The 21,879-nt window shown below is 37.7% G+C and overlaps 1 protein-coding gene across 1 annotated transcript in view; it reads left to right on the top strand.

Moving 5' to 3' along the window:
- The window catches only part of gfra4b (GDNF family receptor alpha 4b), a 61,112-nt gene extending 45,542 nt beyond the window's left edge, over positions 1-15,570 (top strand). Inside the window, exons 4-8 of the mRNA XM_038281389.1 lie at positions 386-731; positions 1,273-1,382; positions 2,076-2,210; positions 11,704-11,855; positions 13,799-15,570. Coding sequence (XP_038137317.1) covers positions 386-731; positions 1,273-1,382; positions 2,076-2,210; positions 11,704-11,855; positions 13,799-13,939 — 884 coding nt within the window. The 3' untranslated portion in view covers positions 13,940-15,570. The remainder of the gene's footprint in view (positions 1-385; positions 732-1,272; positions 1,383-2,075; positions 2,211-11,703; positions 11,856-13,798) is intronic.
- Positions 15,571-21,879: the final 6,309 nt, after the last annotated feature.

Consider the following 21,879-nt stretch of genomic DNA (forward strand, 5'->3'; position numbering starts at 1 on the left):
TTATGTTAGGGTGTGCATGTTCGTAACCAGAATGCTACATACTCTTATTCTACCCATAGCTGTTGTGCAATGTAGATAAAACATTTTGAATGATTATTTTATGGTCCCAATCCTAAGTGACAAAATTTAACACATTGCCCACTTTGTGTACATTTCTGAGAACCAGTTGATCAGATTTGTTTCCAAGAATTCATGAATGGCTGTGGGTTTGGCTATTTTAATTAACATGCTCGGAAAAAATATTAAGGTCAAAGAAACAACAACATAAATAATGAATATTACAAGTATCCTCCACAGGTCATACTTATTTGAATAAGCAATTATTTTACAGAATGCTAATACTTTTCATCTGACTTATTGACTCTGTGCATCCTTTCATCCACAGACTCGGAAGTTGGCATGAAAACTGTGAATCGCTGCCTGGATGCAGCCAAGGCTTGCAACGTGGACGAATTGTGCCAGAAGCTGCGCACTGAATACGTCTCCACTTGCATCAAACCTACTTCCAAATCAGGCTTGTGCAACCGGCCTAAATGCAACAAGGCCCTGCGCAAGTTCTTTGACCGAGTACCTGTCGACTACACACACGAACTGCTTTTCTGCCCTTGTACAGACACTGCATGTGCAGAGCGTCGAAGGCAGACCATTGTACCAAGCTGTTCCTATGAAAATGGGGAAAAACCCAATTGCATTATACAGATGAAGAATTGTCATGCAGACTATGTATGCAGGTTAGAACATAGCAAAGTTGATGCATTTTATTATTTGCCATATTTTTAAGACTGTTAATAGAATTGCAGTTCACAGCTGTTTTAGTAAACAATAAATGAATAAACTGTAATTAAATCAGCCAAAAGGACACCTGTTTTACTTTAAAGCTTTTTTGCCACCATTGCATTAAACACCCCAGTGAGAGACTGTTTAAATAACCTGTTAAATATTTAGTGCCGACTGAGAAGCAGATGGATCAGAGTTATTGCTCATTGCTATCTCCTGTGCATGGCCATTATTTTTCTTCAGCCCCATTACACTCACAGGGCTTTACTAATGATCCCAGGTCTGGGGTATGAAATATATTATTCTCCCCATCACATTATGTCTGCATTTCAGTAGTTTAAGTCTCTTTAGCATGTAAAACTATATATCTTTCATGTCATGTTAATTAAAGTTAGAACAGAAATAATTAATGAAAAAAAGCTAAAGGTTCTGCTTGAAACTTCACAAATTTCTGTCATTATTCTGCTAACTTGCACCCATCATGTTCTTTTGCAGGTCTCGTCTGGCACAGTTTAAGTTTGATTGCGAACCATCAGAAACATCTGCCAATGGCTGCAAGCAGGAGAACTATGGAGCGTGTCTCAGCGCCTACACAGGGCTTATAGGTGGGCAGACATCTAAGATGTTAGTCAGAGAAGGAAAACATGTGCAAACAAAACCAAATATGCTGCTGCATGACAAAATGGGGATATACTCTATATGCTGTTTGAAACATAGGACAAACAGACAGGACTCAGTGAAAGCCAGGTTGAAGGGAAAATAGCGTGCACAAAACACAATAGGATTGAGTGGGAGACCTTACTAAGCAAGACAGTAAAAAAAACTTAACCTGAAAACCTCTCTTAGTGCAAAACAAATAAGACATGCCTTCTATATAATGTAAGGTGCAGTGTATGTATTTGCTAATAGAAAAATAATGGTTATTTGGCTTTTTTTTTTTTAATGGCTTATTTTCCATGCTAGATTTAACGTAATGCATTTCAAGGACATTCAATGGACACTCTCAAAGCATTTTAAACCCTGTCTTGTATTTATGAAAGCACTTATAATTCCACAATCACCATGCTGATGAGAAAAGTTCCTAGATGTAAAATGATAGAAACAGAGTAGTAGATCAGTGAAAAGACTCTCTTACCTCTAATAATACTGTGTCATTATATCCTCATAAAAGAACAACAGGAAATACAATATCCATTAATGTTTTTAAAAAAAAAAGCAGTATGAATGTAGTGTAACAATTCAACCAATAATGAATATTTAATTTTAATCGACCACTAGTGCTGTCTGTCCGTCTGCAGGAAGTACAATTACTCCCAACTATGTCGACAACTCTACATCCAACGTGGCTCCATGGTGCTCCTGCTCATCGTCTGGGGAGGCGAGGGATGAATGTGATCACTTCCTGGGACTTTTCACAGACAACAGCTGTCTCCGTGAGTCCACAGCAGTCTATTTCAACTACAAATGACAACATGTTTTCAGTGGAAATGTAATAGACTAACACAAAAAAGACTTGAAGCTGTAAAATGAAAAGAAAAGGACAGAAGGTGGTAAAACCTTTAGAAAATGTAAATCCGTACAGTATCATGTGCATACCCTTTCAGCCAAAAGTAACTGGGCTGGCTCCTAGAAGTAGATTCATAGCCAACACTGACATATTGATCAGGATTTCTACAAATGTCCAATCTCTTTTTTCAAGTAAAGCAACTAATACCATTTGCCTTTTCTTGGTGATGTGTCTGGCATCTTGAGGGCACTTCTCAAACTGCTCAACTTCATCTCGAGACACATGTGGTTTAGTGGCTATAAATTTAAATTATAAGTTTAGGGGCTATAAATTCTAAATATACAGTACGTATATCAAACACCAATCAAACCAATAAAACCAGTATATTTCTAAGAATATATGTAACATTATAACATTATAAAAACACTTTATGACAACATAATTTCATGTACAAGTTTACTTTTTGTACATAAATATTGCCCTTCTGAGGCTTTGTGAAGTAAAATCTTTTTTTTGAATGATCAAATACCTAAAAAAAAAAGGATTATGCACCAGTTCATGATGGAGAAGCTATTTGTCAGCTTTATATATTTTTAATATATAAAAACTATTTATTTTCTGAGAATGTGCTTATTTAAGAGCAACTATGCAAATTAACATACACCTAGAAAAAGTACACTATATTGTATTATTTTCCATGTGAATCCCAGATTGTTCATGATTTGTTGCCTTTTCTAGAAAGTGCTTTAAATCAGTTCTATATGTCTTTATCCATGCTGGGTCAGATCCTGACGTTTGAAAAAAATCAGAATAAAGCGTTAGCCACCAAAGCAAAAGAAAGCAATAAAAACAATAGAATAGGACATATATATGGTCTATTTCAGATTGTGGTAGAAATGTTTTATTTGACAGCAATCCAAAAACAATATTCATGCACTTAGTCCCAAAGCACAGCCATATGGCCTTTCTAATGCCTCCTTTTCCTTGGTAATTTATCTATTCAGGTTGAGACAGATTGAGTTGGTTCAATTCAGATTAATGAAGTTTCCATTACAATGTGGTAGTATCTTATTTGGGGCAGAATTTTTAAAGATATAGTTCAGGTTTTGCTGACATGAAGTTGTGAGAAACGTTCACAGGCTATAGTTGAGATCTAATAGTGTCCCTACCAGCACAGAGACTCTTGCTATGAGAAACAGAAGGCAACGCAACAGAGAAAAAGTAGTTCTGAACTGTACAGGAGCGCTGTTAATCAAAGGTTTTTATGCTAGAAAAACGATGCATCTGTTTTGCTACACTATTTAAGCATTTTAAAACATCTCAAACCTATGTCAGACCTTGATTTCAATTAGGACTATGTTTTGGCTGCTATTACTCCACGCGTAGGTGTGAAAGACAGTTGTTGCAAAGAGAAATAAATTAAACAGCTCATCACCACACCGAATACTTAAAAGTTGTTTACAAAAGTGAACTCTCCACACTACCTCTTATCTCAGCTGTTATAAACAAGTAGACATGCTTTTTAAATCAAAGATCAAAGATAGATAAAAATAATGTTGTGAAAGAACAAAGTGGGGAATACTCTTAAGAGCTTTTTGGTTGAATTTGAAAAAATCAATTTTATTTTAATCCTAGAAGGACTGTTCTGTCATCCTCCCATACCTCAAGTGCAGACAGTAGTCAGCTGCTGCCTTCTGTTCTCTGGTCTGGCACTATCTTTTCCCAGTGTGCTTTTCTGATCTGTCTGCTGGTTGTTGGATTCACCTCAACATTAAGGACATGGATTTACTCAGTGACTCAGTGCTTTTTTTTTTTTGAAAACTGAACAAAACTGTTGGCTTCCCAAAAACCTCTTAAGAGCATTCTCGCTTAATCATTTGTCAATTCTTTTTTCTATATCTTACATTTTAATTTGAAAGGTGGTACTGTAGTTACATATAAACAATGTATACAATATATCGGGCTTGTACATGTTGTCCATCACTAATATTGGCCAAATAGTTTACTTTTGTAAACAACTTTTAACTATTCGGGGTGTTGATGAGCTTTTTAATTTCTATTTCTGTTCTTACGAACTGTCTTCTGCATGTACACGGCAGCGGGAATTATTATCAAGGTCTGACATAGTAACAGGAAATTTTAAAATAATTGAAATAGTCTGACAAAACACTTGCATAGTTTATATCTTAGAAATACCTTTGATTAACTGTGCTTCCATACAGTACTGGAACTACTTTTTTCTCGTGCGTCCGAGAGCACCGGCTTTTTCTCATAGCAGGAGGTTAAGTGATGGTAGAGACACTGTTGCATCTCAGCTACAGACGTTGAACGTTTTACACAATTTCATGTCCAAAAACCTGAACTACTCCTTAAAAGAAAGGTAAATTAAAAATGCCAAATGCAATAAGATGGCAAAAGGTGGTGGCATGTCCTTGTTGGTGTGATTGTCTTGTGTGTCATTACTTCTTCCTTCTATAATTTCTGAATATAGTTGGCACTGCCACTCCACCTCCTTTCTGCATTTACCACATGTATTTGTTGAGGTAAGCACAGACTGTTAAGTTAGCACATTGCCCTTTTTCGTTGGCCAGTTGTGACATGTTGTCACAAGAGGAGTTTGTCTTTTTTTTGCATTCTTGGCTCCCAAATGCAACTGAGCAAGCTCACTGACAAGCTCCACCAGGAAGTGCCTCATGCACCCCAGTGCATGCCTGATAAAGCACATGTGAATTCAGCTCAGCCATGTCAGTCATGTTGTAAAACCCAGCACCTAGCCTCACTGTGCCACTGAGAGCACGGTGTACTCTTGCACCATCTGTTCCATCACATCCACACTGTTCCTCATACCGTTGTAGTCAGTGACTATGTTTGGGTTCTTTTTCTGGGTATACCCATTTTCAACCACACTGTATATTATACACAGAATTCTGACAGTCCAACTGTCTGGGCACATAGACCTTCAGTGTAGTACAAGACACTGAAAACGCCAGATGAATAAGCTTAGATTTAATGTTATTATAATAGCACACTACATAGCACCCAGGCACTTGAACTATAACAAGAATTAAAAAATCCTATATCTACAAGATACCCGAGTACTGAAATGGTGTTGGTCCAAATTTTGTTTGGCTGATAAGAGAAGCACCAGGCCAAACTCATTGACTGTGCCAAAGAGAATGGTCTTCTTGCTGAACAGTCAAAGATCATGTAAACTTATCTAAGCTACTCATAGACCGTTGTGTTAACTCACAGACTGGAAATGCACTGCACAACACTCTTAGATTCAGACTTTAAGATGGTGAACATCTGTTTGAGACAAAAAAAAAACACTGGATTTTTGTAATCTAATACTGCATTCTTTCAAAGTTAGGTTGTCAAGTTACCAGTAATGCTTTAAGGCGCCCTTTTGATATGTGAGCCAACAGTTATGAAAGTAGATACATTGATTAATAAAATAGCATACACAGTCAGTAGGTCTTCGGAGAACTTGCTACAGAGGCAGTCAGATTAGTACAGGTTAATTTATATTTCACATTTACTAATAAATAAATACAATGCAATAAAATACTTAAAAGTAAATAAATAAAATGCTTAAGAAATAAATAGAAAAAATAATTGAATCAAACCTGCATTGGATGCTTCGAAGTCTCTTACCAGAGGGCAGCAGGGAGAACAGTCCATGGTGTGTGAGGGGTCATTTATGATGTTACGGGCTTGGAACACGCAGTGCTGGAATGAAATGGTTTTAATGGAGGGAAGAGGAGCACCGATGATCCTTTCTGCTGTTCTCACCACTCTCCTCACTTTCTTCCAGTCTGAGGCGCTGCAGCCTCCACCCCACACAGTGAGACAGCTGGTCAGAACGCTCTCTATGGTGCTTCTGTAGAAGGTGGTGAGGATGGGTGGGGGCAGGTGGGCTCTCCTCATCCTCCGCAAGAAGTACATGCACTTCTGTGCCCTTTTGACCAGTGAGTTGGTGTTTACATTCCAGGTGAGAGTGTCTGTGATGTGAACCCCCAGGAATTTGGTGATGTTGACTACCTCTAGAGCTGAGCTGTTGATGACCAGTGGAACGTTGTTAGGTGGGTTCTTCCTGAAGTCCAAGATTATCTCCTTCATCTTCTCCATGTTCAGGATCAGGCTGTTATCTTTTCACCAGTCCACCAGCTGCTCCACCTCCTCTCTGTAGTTCTGGTCGTTGTCGTCACTGAAGAGGCCCACCACCGTGGTGTCGTCTGCAAATTTTATGATGTGATTGGAGGTGAACCTGGTGACGCAGTCATGTGTCATCAGGGTGAACAGCAGGGGGCTCAGGACGCAGCCCTGAGGGAAGCCTGTGCTTAGGGGGATGACATCAGAGGTGTTCTGTCCAATCCGGACTGACTGAGGTCTGTTGGTGAGGAAGTCTAGCAGCCAATTGCAGAGGGGTGTATTGAAGCCCAGCTGTTCCAGTTTGCCCATCAGATGCTGTGGGATGATGGTGTTGAAAGCTGAACTGAAGTCCAGGAAAAGCATCCGCACCCAAGCCTTCCAAAGAAGTTGTTCAGTTTATTTAGGGAGTCAGTGTTTGCTGCATCTAATAAGCAGGCTGAATTAACGTTCCTAAGGTTCTATTGAAAAAAACAAAAAAACATTGTGATTATGACTGAAACTTGTTCGACAAGTTGAATTCTGAATAAAGCGTGCAAGCATACCCCTCCCCCTAGTTGCATACCCACGTCACATGTCCCCTCCGTCATCCACTGCAAAAAGTCACTGTGGAGAAGTCCTCACTCGATGAGCGCAGGACCCATCCTTGCATCCCCTCTTATTTTGAAATTTACTCGTACAGCTCTGCTGTTTTTTTAGCAATTGATGATTTTTTTCTCATTAATTCATCACAAATAGACTTGATCCATAAATCTGATGGGTGACAGGGGAGCTGTTCCTCACGCTGCAATGCAAGAGTGTCAGTAATAATTACCATACTGACCAGGAATTCTTCTGTTGTGATGGAACAGAGGACACATGGATGAATAAGTCTTTGTGAAAGAGGGGTAAGGAGTATTGTTGAATATCTAATCTAGCAGGTCATGGCTCCATTTGCAAATGGTAGGAGGCTAGGGGGGTTGTTAATTCAAAACTATTAAGCCTGAGGCTTCCCTGTCGGCATCGTAGCAGGACTACTGTTTTTTGTGCTAAAATACAAAACACACTTCAAGATTCACATAAAAAATTACAACACATAAAAAGCTACTGGTAAAAACACCTGTTAGAAGTGCTATGTAAAAAGGCTTGAAATTACTGTCACAAGTTTCTTCTTCCCAATTAAAATGAGCTTGAGGTATTTTCCAATAAAATGGGCAAAATTTCCAACAGCTGCTATCAAAGCAAACTGTGATTACCTCAAGAAGCTGTACACATAATGCATTTCTGACTTCTCTGATTTTGATCCTTTTTATTAAAGGGGTCATTGGATGCAAAACCGAGTTTACATTGTCATAGATGAATAACGATAGTTCAGTGTGTGAAATGGACTTACAGAGAAGTTCAAACCCCTTCGACACCTCCTTTCTATGCAAATCTCACAATTCTAAACTTACTCCATAAAACGGGTGAATCCAATAAAGCCCAGGACATCAATTCAGGGATGTTGCCTTATTTGGTTCTGGCCTGTAATTTTGTCACACCCCGAAATCGCTGTTTAGCCTACAGTTGGGTTTACTTCTACAAGAATTACAAAGCAGGCAGTTTCTCTATTGAAAGTGAGCCAGAACCATGGGTGTAAATGCAGTGTTCCAGGCTGCACGGAGAAAGGGGAACATTTTCACTGTCTTCCTAAGGATCCGAAGACTTGACAGACATGGATTATTTTTGTGTATTGTTTTTTGTGGATTGTATAAACAAGGCTGCTCAGCTTTGGTTTGGTTGTTCTGTCTTTAGGATGAACCAGTTTTTGTCTGAGCATGTTGTTGGGTTTGAAATTCAACGCAATGTTTTGCTTTGAGAAAATCCTTCTGAGTTTCTAAGAAATCCCTGACACATACATTATGGAATTACAATGTTTTTGAGTCTCTGTGCTCTCCTCTGTGTTAGATGCATTATTGTTCTTCCTGTTTGTTTTTAGCTCTCTAATATGAAATTGAGCTTTATTATCTAGGGCTTTATGTGTAAGAAGAAGGATTTACACTTCTTTCGCATAAATGGATAAAGCTTGTGTTTTTTTGTATTCCATGTAAGAATTTCCAGCAAGTGGAGTAGGATCAAAAAGCGATATACACACATAGTAACATTTAATAACAATAGTAAAACTTTACTAAAATACATGCTGCATGCGACTATTTGATTTTGAATTAAAAATTAAAACTGTATTTACTAATTACATTGAATTATGTGGATAAACTAAAACAGGAACAACAGAAATAGACCCAATGGTATAATCACAGAGTATTTTGTGGCTGCAGAAATTTATAGAAAAACGTGTTTGGTTTCTGATTGACAGGAGGCTCCAATGGAAGAAAAACGTGTAGTACAGACAAAAAGGAAAAACAGATTTGGCGAAGCATATCTAATGTTAAATGTAATTCTTAAAGGAACAAATATGATATGGTCTTGTAATATATCTTTGTGGGTTGCTTTTTTTCCTTTATGTTGCAATCCAAACTATAACTATTCCATTAGCTCAGTTAGCCTTTGGGAGTCTCACATAGTTCATGTGTCTTGATTCCAGTGAGTGCCCTGTAATCAAAGACATCCTACATGTGGGCTTCTGTGAGTTAACTGTGCAATGTCAATTTGAACGGTTGAACATTTTTTATGTTACAGATGTAATTTGACTACCTTTCTTAATTTGCTCCTAGTGATACAGTCATTACTCATACAAGTGGGGGAGTGATGGCCTGGTGGTTAGGGCAGGGGGTCTTGCATTCTGCAAGTTCCCTGGTCTTAATCCCACAGTGTTCAGTGGCAGCCCACAGTGCAGAAAACTAAATATAATTGGAATGTACAGTTGCTTTGACAAATCAACAGATTATTTGGCAATTATTAAACCATAAACTAAAGGGCAATGTCTCATCATGCAGTTCGGATGATAGAGGTACTGCATATCACTGCTGTATTACACAAAAACTTAGGTATGTTGTCAACGTCATCCAAAAAAAGAGAAATTTTAATTGTTCCACAAAAAACCAAAACAACAAAAACAAATTCAAAAATACACTTTAGTTTTTCACAAAAGAACTGTGGCTTCTTTGTTCTGGCAAAATGCACTGACGCCAGACTTTGCATAACTGGAAAATACTTGGGTACAAGACTCCAGCAATTAAGAAGTAAAAAAAGATTTATTTTAGGTCGTAGTTCCAATTTTCTTTCAAGTCAACATGTTTTAAGGCAGCTGCACAATCTTACAAGTTGTGTGAGAGACTCATGCTGCAAACTAACTCAGGAAATTGAGGACCAATTGCCAAAAAACTGGAGGGAGCCAGTCAGAAATTTGACTGTTATCTGGGATCTTACTACTGCTGCTGTGTTTAATTTAGTATGTGTATTGTGAGTGGAGTCCTCCTTGTTTGGTTTGTACACTTGGATTTAAATGGCTCAAGTTATGTAAATCATTTTTGGAATATTTGCATTTCTGTTATGCATTATGTTATTGCATAATAGTTATGGTTGAATATCTGAACAAGGTGCAAGTTGTGGTACATTTTGGTAACAGTGAGAACCCCTACATTAATTTATGCTTAAGATTTAGAAAAAAAAAATGTAAGACTGTGCTATGGATATGTATATTGGAATTAGATTTGTCCAGTTGTTCTTAGTCCATTTATAATTAATGCATGTTCTGAATATTATGTGTTCACTAACTGACAGGTCTATTTGTCCCAATATTTCTACCTGACTACTGTCAATAGACTAATCACAAAGAGTGAGATAAAAGCAAATGAAGAAAAACACTAAACTGCTAAATCATTAAATTTTGGTCACTTAAAAATCTTTAATTGACAAAGAAATGCATAGTTTTTATAAAGCAGTTAACAACATACAGATGCTACATCACTTTCTTCAAAACAAGAGAAAGTTAAACACAAAATTTATATATTTTACTATTTAATAAAAAGAATCACAATCATTGTAACTGATGGGGGGATATAAAATCTCTGATTTTACCTCCACATTTCTGTAATGTATTTTATATTTTTCTAAAATAGTTATCAATCTCTTTGTGTATTTTATGTGCATTCTATACGAATATTATCTAGGTAAATTCATAATCGTTCAACACTGGACATTTTGGACTTTCTAGATTCTGGACGAATGAATCTAGAACCCCTTTATTTGTAATAAAAAGATCAAACATGGATTTGAAGCAAGCTACAGTTGTAATTTCCATGTTTATCCCCTCTAAAAGCAACTGGCATTACCTAAACTGTTGCAAATAATTGGAATCTGGTAGCAGACCACTTTTGATCTGTGGATTGAAAAGTCACAGAGTTACTTGTAAAGATAAGGCCATATTCACCTCTCTATATTAAATCCTACATCAAAAAACAAACAATCTGTCTCATCTCTCTCTCAGGGTTAGCTCTTGTGCTAAAGGTGGTGCTCTGGATCACATGACTAAGTGACAGACTAAACCTTTCCAGATGAAATAGGCATGTGTTTGAGAAGGGAAGCCTACACTCTGTTTCTGGTCTGAAAGTTATTTTAACTAAAATGAAGGTAATTATTGGGTCAAACATACATAGTGCCACTGTAACAAAACCAAGCTTATATAGATATACTCTGTAAATTAGATACAGAATGACCTTAACACAGTGTGGACAACCTAAGAATTAATATCTTGGACTGTGGAAATGCGTGAGTGCTCAAAATGTTTAATAAAATGAGGTAGTTCAATCGTAGAGGATTATAATTGTAAATCACAGATTTTATATGTTGTTTAGGTGTAGTAGGTCATGAGCTAGATAACGAAAAGTTACGTACACCAATCATGGTGCAAACAATGTAATTTTAAAGTAACTTTAGGAGATTGCTTTATGTTAGTTTCATGAACAGACTTATTATTGAAATGATAATGTACTTCTTTCCATTTTCTGTTGTGCTTCATCTCCTCTATTTTCCATCCTGACCCTTTGCCTGTTTTGCCCCTCATGACCTAAGGTTTAAATAATTAATGTGCTTCTTGTGGACCTATAGGAGATAATATTTTTTTCTCTTAAAATGCTAGTTGAGTTAATGTGCTTGTTTCAAGGAAAACTGAGCATTGACTGTTTTTGTACATAATCTCCCCTTTTAAAAATAGTTTTGTCAAACTGAAGGTTTGAAACTAAATGTATGAAAAATTGGAGGTGATTTATATAACAGAGTTTAAAACAAACAGAAAATTAGTAAGACTGTGAACTGTCCAACTCTAATAACATTTTATAACATGTTTGTTTCAGAAAATTCTCTGAAGATGTTTGGGAAAGAATTGGAGCAGCAAACACTGCTCAGTACAACAAGCAACAACAGAGAAGACGATCAAAGCAGCACTTCTCAGCCACATTCCATTGAAACTATAAGGAACATTCTGGAAAAAGTAATACCTACACAGGTATGTATGTTTCCTTTAAAACTCACCAAAAAAGCTCCAAAGATGCAGAAATTATGCTACGTTCACGCCTATGGTAACAAAAGCGGCTAGTTTACATGCAAAGTCAATGGTTGATGCGCAACACGGCTCAGCAAAAGATCTCAAGATCCATTATGGCAGCAGCAACTTCCACTGGAGTGCTTACAGAACTAATCTCTTATAATCTCCCGGAAATCAGTTTTTGGAACTTGGGATGTCTGCTACAGGCCCATCTCAAACCTCCCCTTCATCAGTAAAATTACTGAAAAAATCTTTGTTTCAGCAGCTTAACATCCTCCTAACAATGACCAGCAGCTTTGATGCCTTTTAGTTGGGCTTCTGTGCTCACCACAGTATATAGACTACAGTTTCAATGTGTTAAATGACATCCGTTTAAAGAAGACTGTGGAAAAAGCATAATGCATATAATATTTTAGACCTTAGTGCAGCATTTGACATTTTTTGATCATCCCATTTTGTTAGAAAAATAGGTGAATACCTCAATTTTTCTTGTTAATATGGAAGGTAAGAACTGAACACATATAACATCCATACAACATAACATACAATTATTGAGGCTGAAGTAGAGGATTTTGAGAAACCTGTTGACTTGGCCTTAAAATTTGAACAACAACTCCTTACAGGCCTCTCCCTTGCTCGCTTCTGTCCTGTGAATCTTTGTAAATATGTGTCCTAACCTTTAAGATTGTGATGGCCTGTCAATGGTCAGAGCTGATCAAGTTAGCTGATTATGGCCTTGTTGTGAGAAAATTTAGATTTCTCTTCTATTATATATTAATTTATCCTATTTACTCACTATAAAAGTTTTCACTCAGTCTGTTTCCCCTTCAAGGCCATACCATTCTCTGGTGATGGGTATTTGTAGACCAGACATAGCTTCTTCCCATAACATTTGTTTTGACTTCATTGTTGTACGTAAGTAAGGGGGAACGGACGCTGCTCAGGCAGAACAGGGCTGAATGCTGTGCCATAGTGGCTGTATGATGAACTGTTCTCTCATTGCAAAGATATGAATAAATGTTCACTGAGTGAAATCCATCAATCTCTGTTTATTTAACTACGGTGAATAGTTGAATACTTTTTCCCCACTAAAGGCTGCCATTCGATCACATGATCATTATTATTTTTAAGCTGAGATGGCAAAAGTACTCACTTTCCGTACTTGAGTAAAAGTACAGATACTTGTGTTAAAAAATACTCTGGTAAAAGTGGTAGTACTGATTAAACTTCTTTACTCAAGTAAAAGTAACAAAGTACAGGCTTGTAAATTTACTTAAAGTATAAAAGTAAAAGTAGAAACCACTTTTTTCATGCCGTTGCCTACATTTTAAATGGATGTCTGCCAATAGAACTAGATCTCCGTTGTGTTCATTTTCAATCATCTCGTCGTCCATGCTACTATGCTAACGCCACCGCCGCCAAGCTGCAATGATTTGCCGCGAATGAATACCACCGAATCTGTCGATTCATCTTGTAGTGGTGCGTCAAATGCAACGTAGATTCCCATCCAATTAGATTGAATTTGGTATTGATGACGTGAAAAATAATAACGGTAACTCCACTGAAATGATTCAAAACTAAAGTAACGAGATCATTTTTTAAAATGTAACGAGTAGAAAGTACAGATATTTGTGTAGAAATGTAAGGAGTAGAAGTAAAAAGTCGCCATAAAAATAAGTAGTAAAGTAAAGTAAAAATATCAGAAAAATCTACTTGGTACAGTAACGAAGTATTTGTACTTCGTTACTTCCCATCTCTGTTTTTAAGTAGTAAAAAAGTACAGAATTTAAAGGTTATATTTTTTTATTTCAAAACACACTCTTCAAATTTGACATTATCAACTAGTAGAACATGTGAACTTGGTCTTTAGCACAGCAGTGTAAATACTTTTTTCTCCATTTCAGGCTCTGGGAAACAAACTCCTGGTTGGCCATGGCACTCTTCCCTCCAACAGTCTCCCAAACTTGGCCCCAACTCCCAGCCAAATGCTTCAGGGTGCCTTCAGCATTCTGTTGTTGTTCCTCCATTGCATCTGCAGATATTAAATATTACCGGGAAACTTGCTAAGGACCCTTTAAACAGATGGAAGAACCAGAAGAAAATTGACCTTTGCTATTATTCCTTTGCCTAAACATGAACAGTTTTCCTTTTCATTACTGTATCAAAACAGACTAAATCCAAACAAGTGGGGAGCCTTCTGCAGTCTGGAGACAGTATGTACATTTGTACAACATGTGGTAAAACAAGCTGAAATGCAAACACGGTTTTGGGACTAACCCAGCTTTATTATAATACTACATATAACACAGATATGTGTGACACTGTACCATTTGATGAATCATATACCTGTAAAGATGTATTCGTTTTTGAAATAACAAAAGGGATATACTATATCTGAAGGACATCAGTGAACTCTGTGTCTGCACTATTCTGTGCTTCAACTGCCCTGGAAATGCTGGAGAAGATGGAGTTTACCACTCTCTATTTGCAGAATATGGAACTTTATTTCTTAAAGATACTGCAAAAGAGGTAAACCAGATTTTGTGTACACACACTGAACTAAAGTACACATGTTATATCGAGAATGATTTAGAAAACAAGACTAATTCTGATTCCCATCTCTGTCAACACAGCAGACTTTTGTTACAGGTCTTTACATCAAGCCTGTTCTGTTTTGGTGATAACACATCTGTTCATAGAACACATAGGTCTTTGGTCTTTATCTGTAAAAATATGTTGTGGGACTAAAAGGAAACAACCAGAACACAATAATTGTACCTGTAGCTGCTATGCCTTGTGTTTGTGACTGTAACGCCCTTTTATTTTAGTGATCGTTCTCTGCTTTTTCTGCCAAAGAATAAAGTGAACAAATTTGACATGTTCAGTTGTTATCAACACCAAGATAAAGTATCTTAGAGTTTTGGTAGTAAATATTGATTCTGTGTTTCTTTTTTTGTTTTTTGTGTCCGGTTGAAATTATATGAAATAGAAGAAAAGATAAATGCTTAATTTCTTTGTTGGAAAATAGCAGAAGCAAGGTGAAGCCGACAGCAGAAACATGTCGGGCATGTTATGAATTGGCAACAAACAGAAAAGCTTAATGCCTGTCCAGAAAGAGAGCAGAATTAAGCTAATGTTGAAAATATAGGCGGAAATGTATTAAATTAACAGAATCAGAAAAGAAATTAGCAAGACAAACATGAATCTCATCTGGTTGAAGAAATAAAAGTTTAGGATAAGGTTATTGACTAAATGTTGAATAATGTATTGAATGAGCAGCTTAGTGCTACATAAGAAGCTTGATTAGAGTGTAGAAAAGTTGAAGTAATGTAAAATATGAACAGAGAATTACTTAAGAAATAAGCTAAACGTGGAAACAAAAACTTTGGTAAAGTATTAGGAATGAGCAATAGTAAAAGCCTTCCTGAAAATAGAGGAATCAGAAAGAAGCAAATGGCAGAAGCATGGCTGATTATAGATTAAAAAACAACAAACTCTTAAGTTTAGAAATGCAATACATGCCACTGCACTCTATGAGCTAATACTTTAATAGATACAATCCAACTGCATGGCAACATTTCTTTAATATGAGTGCTAGAGGCTGAGGCTTTTTCACAGAATCAACACTTTCATGTGCCCAAACATTTCTGCCAAGAAGGCTAAACCGTAAATGATTTTTAAAAAATTCCTTAAACGTGAGTGCTAGAAGGGTCTGAAGATGTTTCATACCAAGTTTCATATTTGTACATCAAATGGTTGAGAAGAGGCGGCAATACGAAAAATATGTGTCGTTTTGGATTTTCTTCTGTGATTTTTGAAAACTCTCCCATTGAATTTCTGTTAAGGGAGTTTGGACTTCTTGGTGGTCTAGTCCAAACTGTAGGAAAACTGTAAATTCCACACCAATGAGTGTTACCATTTTTTTTTTTTTTTTTTTTTTTTTACTGTGTCTTGTCTGACCATGTGGCAAGAAAAATAATTGTCTTGATGCCAAAAAGAGCCCAGCAGATTTTACTTTCACAAGTGGAGCAGTACGGCTATCACCATAGTGTTCTGTTTGATTTATGCATATAAATAGCTTTATTATAATTATGCAGGGACTATTACAGATTATATGGACACTGCAATGTAAGTAGGACAGCACAAGAAAAACAGAAAAAAGATGAAAGAAAGAGGATATAAAAGGGAGATAATGATAAAACATCTTCAGTCTGCTTCATCACCCGATGAGATGTAAAAAGAACAGCACACCCAAAGGAGATGGCACAAGACATACAATAAAGTAATGATACTATCGCTGAAGTATAAGTAGTATCATTCAATCTGACATGTATACTGTGGTAGCTAAAGATAAGAATATGGGCTTTCTGTATGGAAGTGAATCTCTAAATACCTGGAGCCACGCACCTGTAAAAAATACCTGTGTTTTGATGTATAATTTGTATGCAGGGTTCCTGCGGGTCCTTAAAAAGTCTTAAAAGGCTTTGAATTCTTCAAAATAAAACTAAGGCCTTAACTGGTATTAAAATGTCTTAAATCAGTCTTTCGTAGGTCTTAATTTTTAAAACATCATAAATAGGATTATTTTTATTACGATTTATTTTTGTAATCTAAATAAAACGTTAACATTGACATTTTTTTTCTTTTTTTCTTTAAAAAAAATGATGGCTCTCCATTATTGGTTCCGTCCCTATAGCGGAACCAATAAAAGCGTTGTTGCGGCCGGGACATTTGGGAGATGCACAATTAACTTTTTGTCTGGAAAATATGAGCAAGTGTAAATGTAAAGAATATTGGCTCCAGCCAAGTGTTTTCTCCATGGCTAAAACCATGGAAAATACATGAGGCACGCTGGATTTTGTGCAAGAAGCGATTCAAGCTCAGAACGATGGGAATTAAGGCAGTGGAGTCGCACATGCGAAGCGCGAAACACAAAGCGTCTTAATCGAGTTACCGAGAAACAGTCTCAGTTTTGTTCCAACCTTGTCTCTGCAACGCCTCCACTTATAACCAAATCAAACATACTAAGAAAACGATACAAAGAAAAATAGCAGCAAAAAAGACTTAGCACTGGTTATGTTGTGTCTTTAAAACTGATTTGTTTTGTTCCCTGCTAAAACAAAGTTTGTGAATTCAGTTAAATAATTGTTAAAATATATCTGTCATTTCTTTCTTCCTGTATGGGAAGCTTTTCAAAATTTGAAACATTAGTGAGTGGTTTATGTTAAAATAAACCTTTGGGTAAAGTTGTCACAAGCAGGTTTTTCTTGTGTTTCTTGTGAATTTGGTCTTAAATCTTTATTTCAAGTAGCATTAAAAAGTCTTAAAAAGTCTTGAATTTAACTTGCCTTATGCTGTAGGAACCCTGTGTATGGGTACTTAGAACATTTAGCGAGTAAGCAGAAGTTGTTTGCAAAAGTAAAATGTTTGTAAGCGCTAGAGTGGCCCTCTCTAGGAGCACAAAGATTCTGTCATTCACTTCCATATAAAACCAAAAATCTTTTAAAAAACTGGAGATTCACTGAAGCAAAACTAACAAAATAGCAAAAAACTGAGTTAAACATTAATAGCCGAAGGGTGTAGAATCGTTTTAAAATTTGAATGGCATTTCTAGTTGAAAGCATGCAGAAGTAGTTAAAGGGCAAAATATCAGAAGTTTTAGTGGAATTTTGGCAGAATCCCATTCATTTCTATGGGTCAAAAAATAGTAATAATAGTAATAGTAATAATTTCAAAAATTATTATAGCTGAAATTACCAAAATGTATAGCATAACCTTCCAGAAGAAGCTGAACGTTTTGATACCAAAATGTTGAAATCGGATGAAGTATGCGGGCCTAGTTAGAGATGGAAAAAGAGAAACAGGAAAACAATAGGAGAGAATGAAATAATGCATTCTCACTTGATTATTTAGGGGTAAAATCGTATACAACGGACAATAGACGGAAAGGGAGGTGAGAAAAAATAGGCAATAAGAATTAAGCGGAGAAAGAGACAGAGACTCCTGTCTCTTCCTCCACTTAATTCTTATAGCCTATTTTGTCCATGAAAAGAGAGAAAATAAAACAAAAATGCAAAAAAGACAACTCCTAGAAATATGTTTTTGCATTATGTGATGTGAGAAGAACAATTCAATTCAGTTTATTTATATAGCGCCAAATTCACAACACATGTCATCTCAAGGCACTTTACAGTTCAACCAGATCATACAGTCAAATTGATACAAAGTTTTCTGTCTAAGGAAAACCAGTTGATTGCATTGACTCATTGACTCAAATACAATCCCTCACACTAAGCATGCTTGTAGCGACAGTGGAGAGGAAAAACTCCCTTTTAACAGGAAGAAACCTCCAGCAGAACCAGGCTCAGTGTGAGCGGCCATCTGTCGAAGCCGACTGGGGTTCAAGAAGACAGAAGCAGAGATACAAAAAGCAGCTGTAAAAGGCGGCCCCGTCCAGAGAGAGAACAGAAAACATTCATCCATCTTCTGTCACGCTTATCCCTAGCGGGGTCGCAAAGGGTGCAGGAAAAACAACCATTCACTCACACACGAGAATTTAGAGAAGCAAATTAACCTAACAATCATGTTTTTGGACTGTGGGAGGAAGCTGGAATACCAAGAGAGAATCCACGCATACTCAGGGAGAACATGTAAACTCCATGCAGAAAGACCCCAAGCCAGGAATTGAACCCCAAACCTTATTGCTGCAAGGCAGCAATGCTACCCACCGTTTCACTGAGCAGCCCAACAGCGAACATAACAACAGCTAAGAGAAGACAACAGACAACCAAAGTAAATATGAAAAAAAAGCTTAAAGAGCAGTGGGTATGGGTATCCCATTGATAAAAATGTGTGTGAAAGGCAAAACTTGATTACACAATATTATTCTGGGTGGTATATATATATATATGTAGCTGTAGTTTAGTGTTTAGTATTTGTGTGTATCCGTGGGAATCTGGAACCAAACTCCTGTGGTTTGTATGCAAGGGCATGCTCGTGAATAAAGGATTTTAAAAGTTTCTTCAGTAGGAAAATATGCTTAATTGCAGGTGTGGGCATCCCCAGACATGCCCTACAGGGCCCAAGACCGATGAAGAGGTGATCCAGGCCCAAGATCCAGAGGCACCCCAGATAACTGGGACAGAAAGGCGGCAGTCATAGGAATGTCCACACCCACCAGAGAAGGGAAGACAAGAGCATCCGGAGCCCGACCCCAAAAAGGGCCAAATCCCAAAGAGGCCCAGTCCCTGAGGGGGCAAAGGCCATAGGGCCCAGGTCCGACAGGGACCCATGGGCTTCGCTGGGGGCAGATCACATCCAAGATGGAACAGGATGAGAGCCCCAAAGTCTGGGTATTAAATGGACTGAGCCTCCTGGCCCTGTGGGGACCCCACCTTGTGTGGGGGGTCGAGAGGTACCAGCTGGATATAGTCGGGCTTACCGCTATGCACAGCTTGGGTTCTGGATCCCGTCTCCTGGAAAGAGGCTGGACGCTCCACTTCTTTGGTGTTGCCCGCGGTGAGAGGCCACGAGCTGGGGTGGCCTTGCTTATTCATGACGTGTTGGAGGTCACCCCAGTGAATGTGAGGGTCGCTTCCCTATGCCTTCGGGTTGGGGACAGGTCTCTCACCGTTGTCTCAGCATATGGGCCCAACATCGATGCAGTTCCTGACCTTCTTAATAATAATAATAATAATAATTCAATTTTATTGTCATTCCACTGTCACAAGTACAGAGCAATGAATTTAATTTTCTGCATCAAACCCATCCCCTTGGAGTGCTTGGGAGAGATACTAGTTGGTGCTCCAACTGGGGACTCCATTGTTCTACTCTGGGACTTCAAAGCCCACGTGGGCAGTGACAGCAAGACCTGAACTGGGGTGATCAGTAGGTACGGCCTCCCTGTCTACCATGTTCGAGCACAGAGGCCTCCATGGGTGCACATGGCACCAGGACACCCTAGGCTGGAGGTCAGTTAACGACTTTGTAGTTGTGTCTTCTGGTGTCCAGGTGCATGTCTCTGACACTTGGGTGAAAAGAGGGGCTGAGCTGTCAACCGATCACCACCCTGTGATGACCTGGTTCCACTGGCAGGGGAGGAATCCAGTCAGACCTGGCAGGCCTAAGCTTGTTGTGAGGGTCTGTTGGGAATATCTGGTGGATGCGGCTGTAGCTCGTTTACTTGCGGAGGCAAAAACTCTGAGGTTTCTCTGACTTTCGAGGTTAGAGACGCACTCGCCCATCAGCCAGGCTTCAGTCACAGAGGTAGTTAGAAAGCTTGTCGGTGGCAGGGCCCCAGGGGTGGATGAGATATGTCCTGAGTACCTTAAGTGTCTGGATGTTGTAGAACTGTCTTGGCTGACTCGTCTCCACAATATCGCGTGGACAGAACCCCTGGATTGGCATGCGGGGGTGGTAGTATCGCTCTTTAAAAGGGGGGACTGAAGGGTGTGCTCCAATTAAATACGGATCACACTCCTCATTTAACTCACTTAATTGTACAATTACACAATTAAGTGAATAGCGTCAAACCAATTAATGTTGTTGGCTGTCAATAATAACAAACCTAGCAGTAATTTGAAAAGTTTTTTATTAAACACACAGTTCTGTATTTAGAAATTTTAAGATTCAAATTTTACATTTTTACTCCAGAAAAATATAAGCATTACTGTACAACAGTCTAGTCTAGTATTGCTGTGTTTAGACTTATAATTTCTTTATTGTCATTGCACAAAAAGCACAAGGTGAAATCTAGAAAAAAAATTTTGTTGCTTGGCTCCGGTTGATAGATAAGTAGAAACAAACTGTCTGTATATTAGATATAAAAATTTAGATATAATCCAAGGTATATAAATATAAATTATGAAATGTAAGAGCAAGCGGTGCATCAGTATGATTATTTTACTGATTTAATATTATTTTAAGATGTATTGGAGTTAAGCAGTCTGATGGCCACGGGGGAGGAAAGTCTTAAAATATATAGCAGTCTTGGTGCGAAAACACCCTGCCATATGCCAGTGGGTAAAACAGTCTGTGGTGGGGGTCAGTGGGATCTAAGATGATCTGGTTAGCTATGATTAGGCAGTACTTGTATGTGATGTCCTGGATTGGGGTGAGAGGAGTCCTAATGATCTTTTCTGCCACTTTCTCCACTCTATGCTGAGTCTTCCTGTCTAAGACATTGCAGCTCCAAGAGATGCAGCTCTGTCTGATCTAAAACTGCCCCAGGCAGCTGTTATATAAAAAATTATTTCCTTTGCCGGTCAGAAGCACAATAAACTAAATGCATTATGTTAAAATAGGTTAAACCTCCTTTTAAAAAATAAACAGTGTACTTGTGTATTTTCTTTATCCTGCCCCCTTCATACATAGGTTTGAAAGATTTTAATGAGGTGCCCTACTTTTTTCACATGGCTCTAAAATAAACTTAAAAACAAGAAAAAAAAAACATTGAAACTAGAAGGCTTTTTCAGTAAAGAAGTTTACCATAAAGTATGACTTGATGCTATTGATAATTCATGTTTCCTTTAGATAAAGGGAGGAGGGACAGAAATTATTTTCAAAGGCTATAAATTAACAGTGCCCTTCCGATGCCACAGATGAAGTTTCAATGCTGTTTCTAACTACTCATTATCGACTCTGTTCTGGTTATAGATGATAGAATGTAAGATGTTATGTAGACAATATAATTGTTTCCAGTGTTCCTTAGGTTTACTATATATGTATGTATTTTACAAACTTTTGACTTGTGAATTTCTTGCTGTTGGTGCTCTGCATCAATGGGTTGCTCCACTATAAATATTATGACCTTTGAAGTTCACTGTAACCGGACCAAGTTTACTTTGAATTTATTACATTTATTTAACAGGAAAAACAAAAAGCAACAAAATGACCAATTGTTAAATCAGGGTTGTATTTTGTTAATAGTACGTAGCATGAGCTACAGGGGGGTGAGTTAAAGATGGCCAGGTATTCATTGCGGGTG

The sequence above is a fragment of the Cyprinodon tularosa genome, unplaced genomic scaffold (assembly GCF_016077235.1).
Source record: "Cyprinodon tularosa strain WSP-4 unplaced genomic scaffold, ASM1607723v1 ctg17, whole genome shotgun sequence".
Classification (NCBI taxonomy): domain Eukaryota; kingdom Metazoa; phylum Chordata; class Actinopteri; order Cyprinodontiformes; family Cyprinodontidae; genus Cyprinodon; species Cyprinodon tularosa.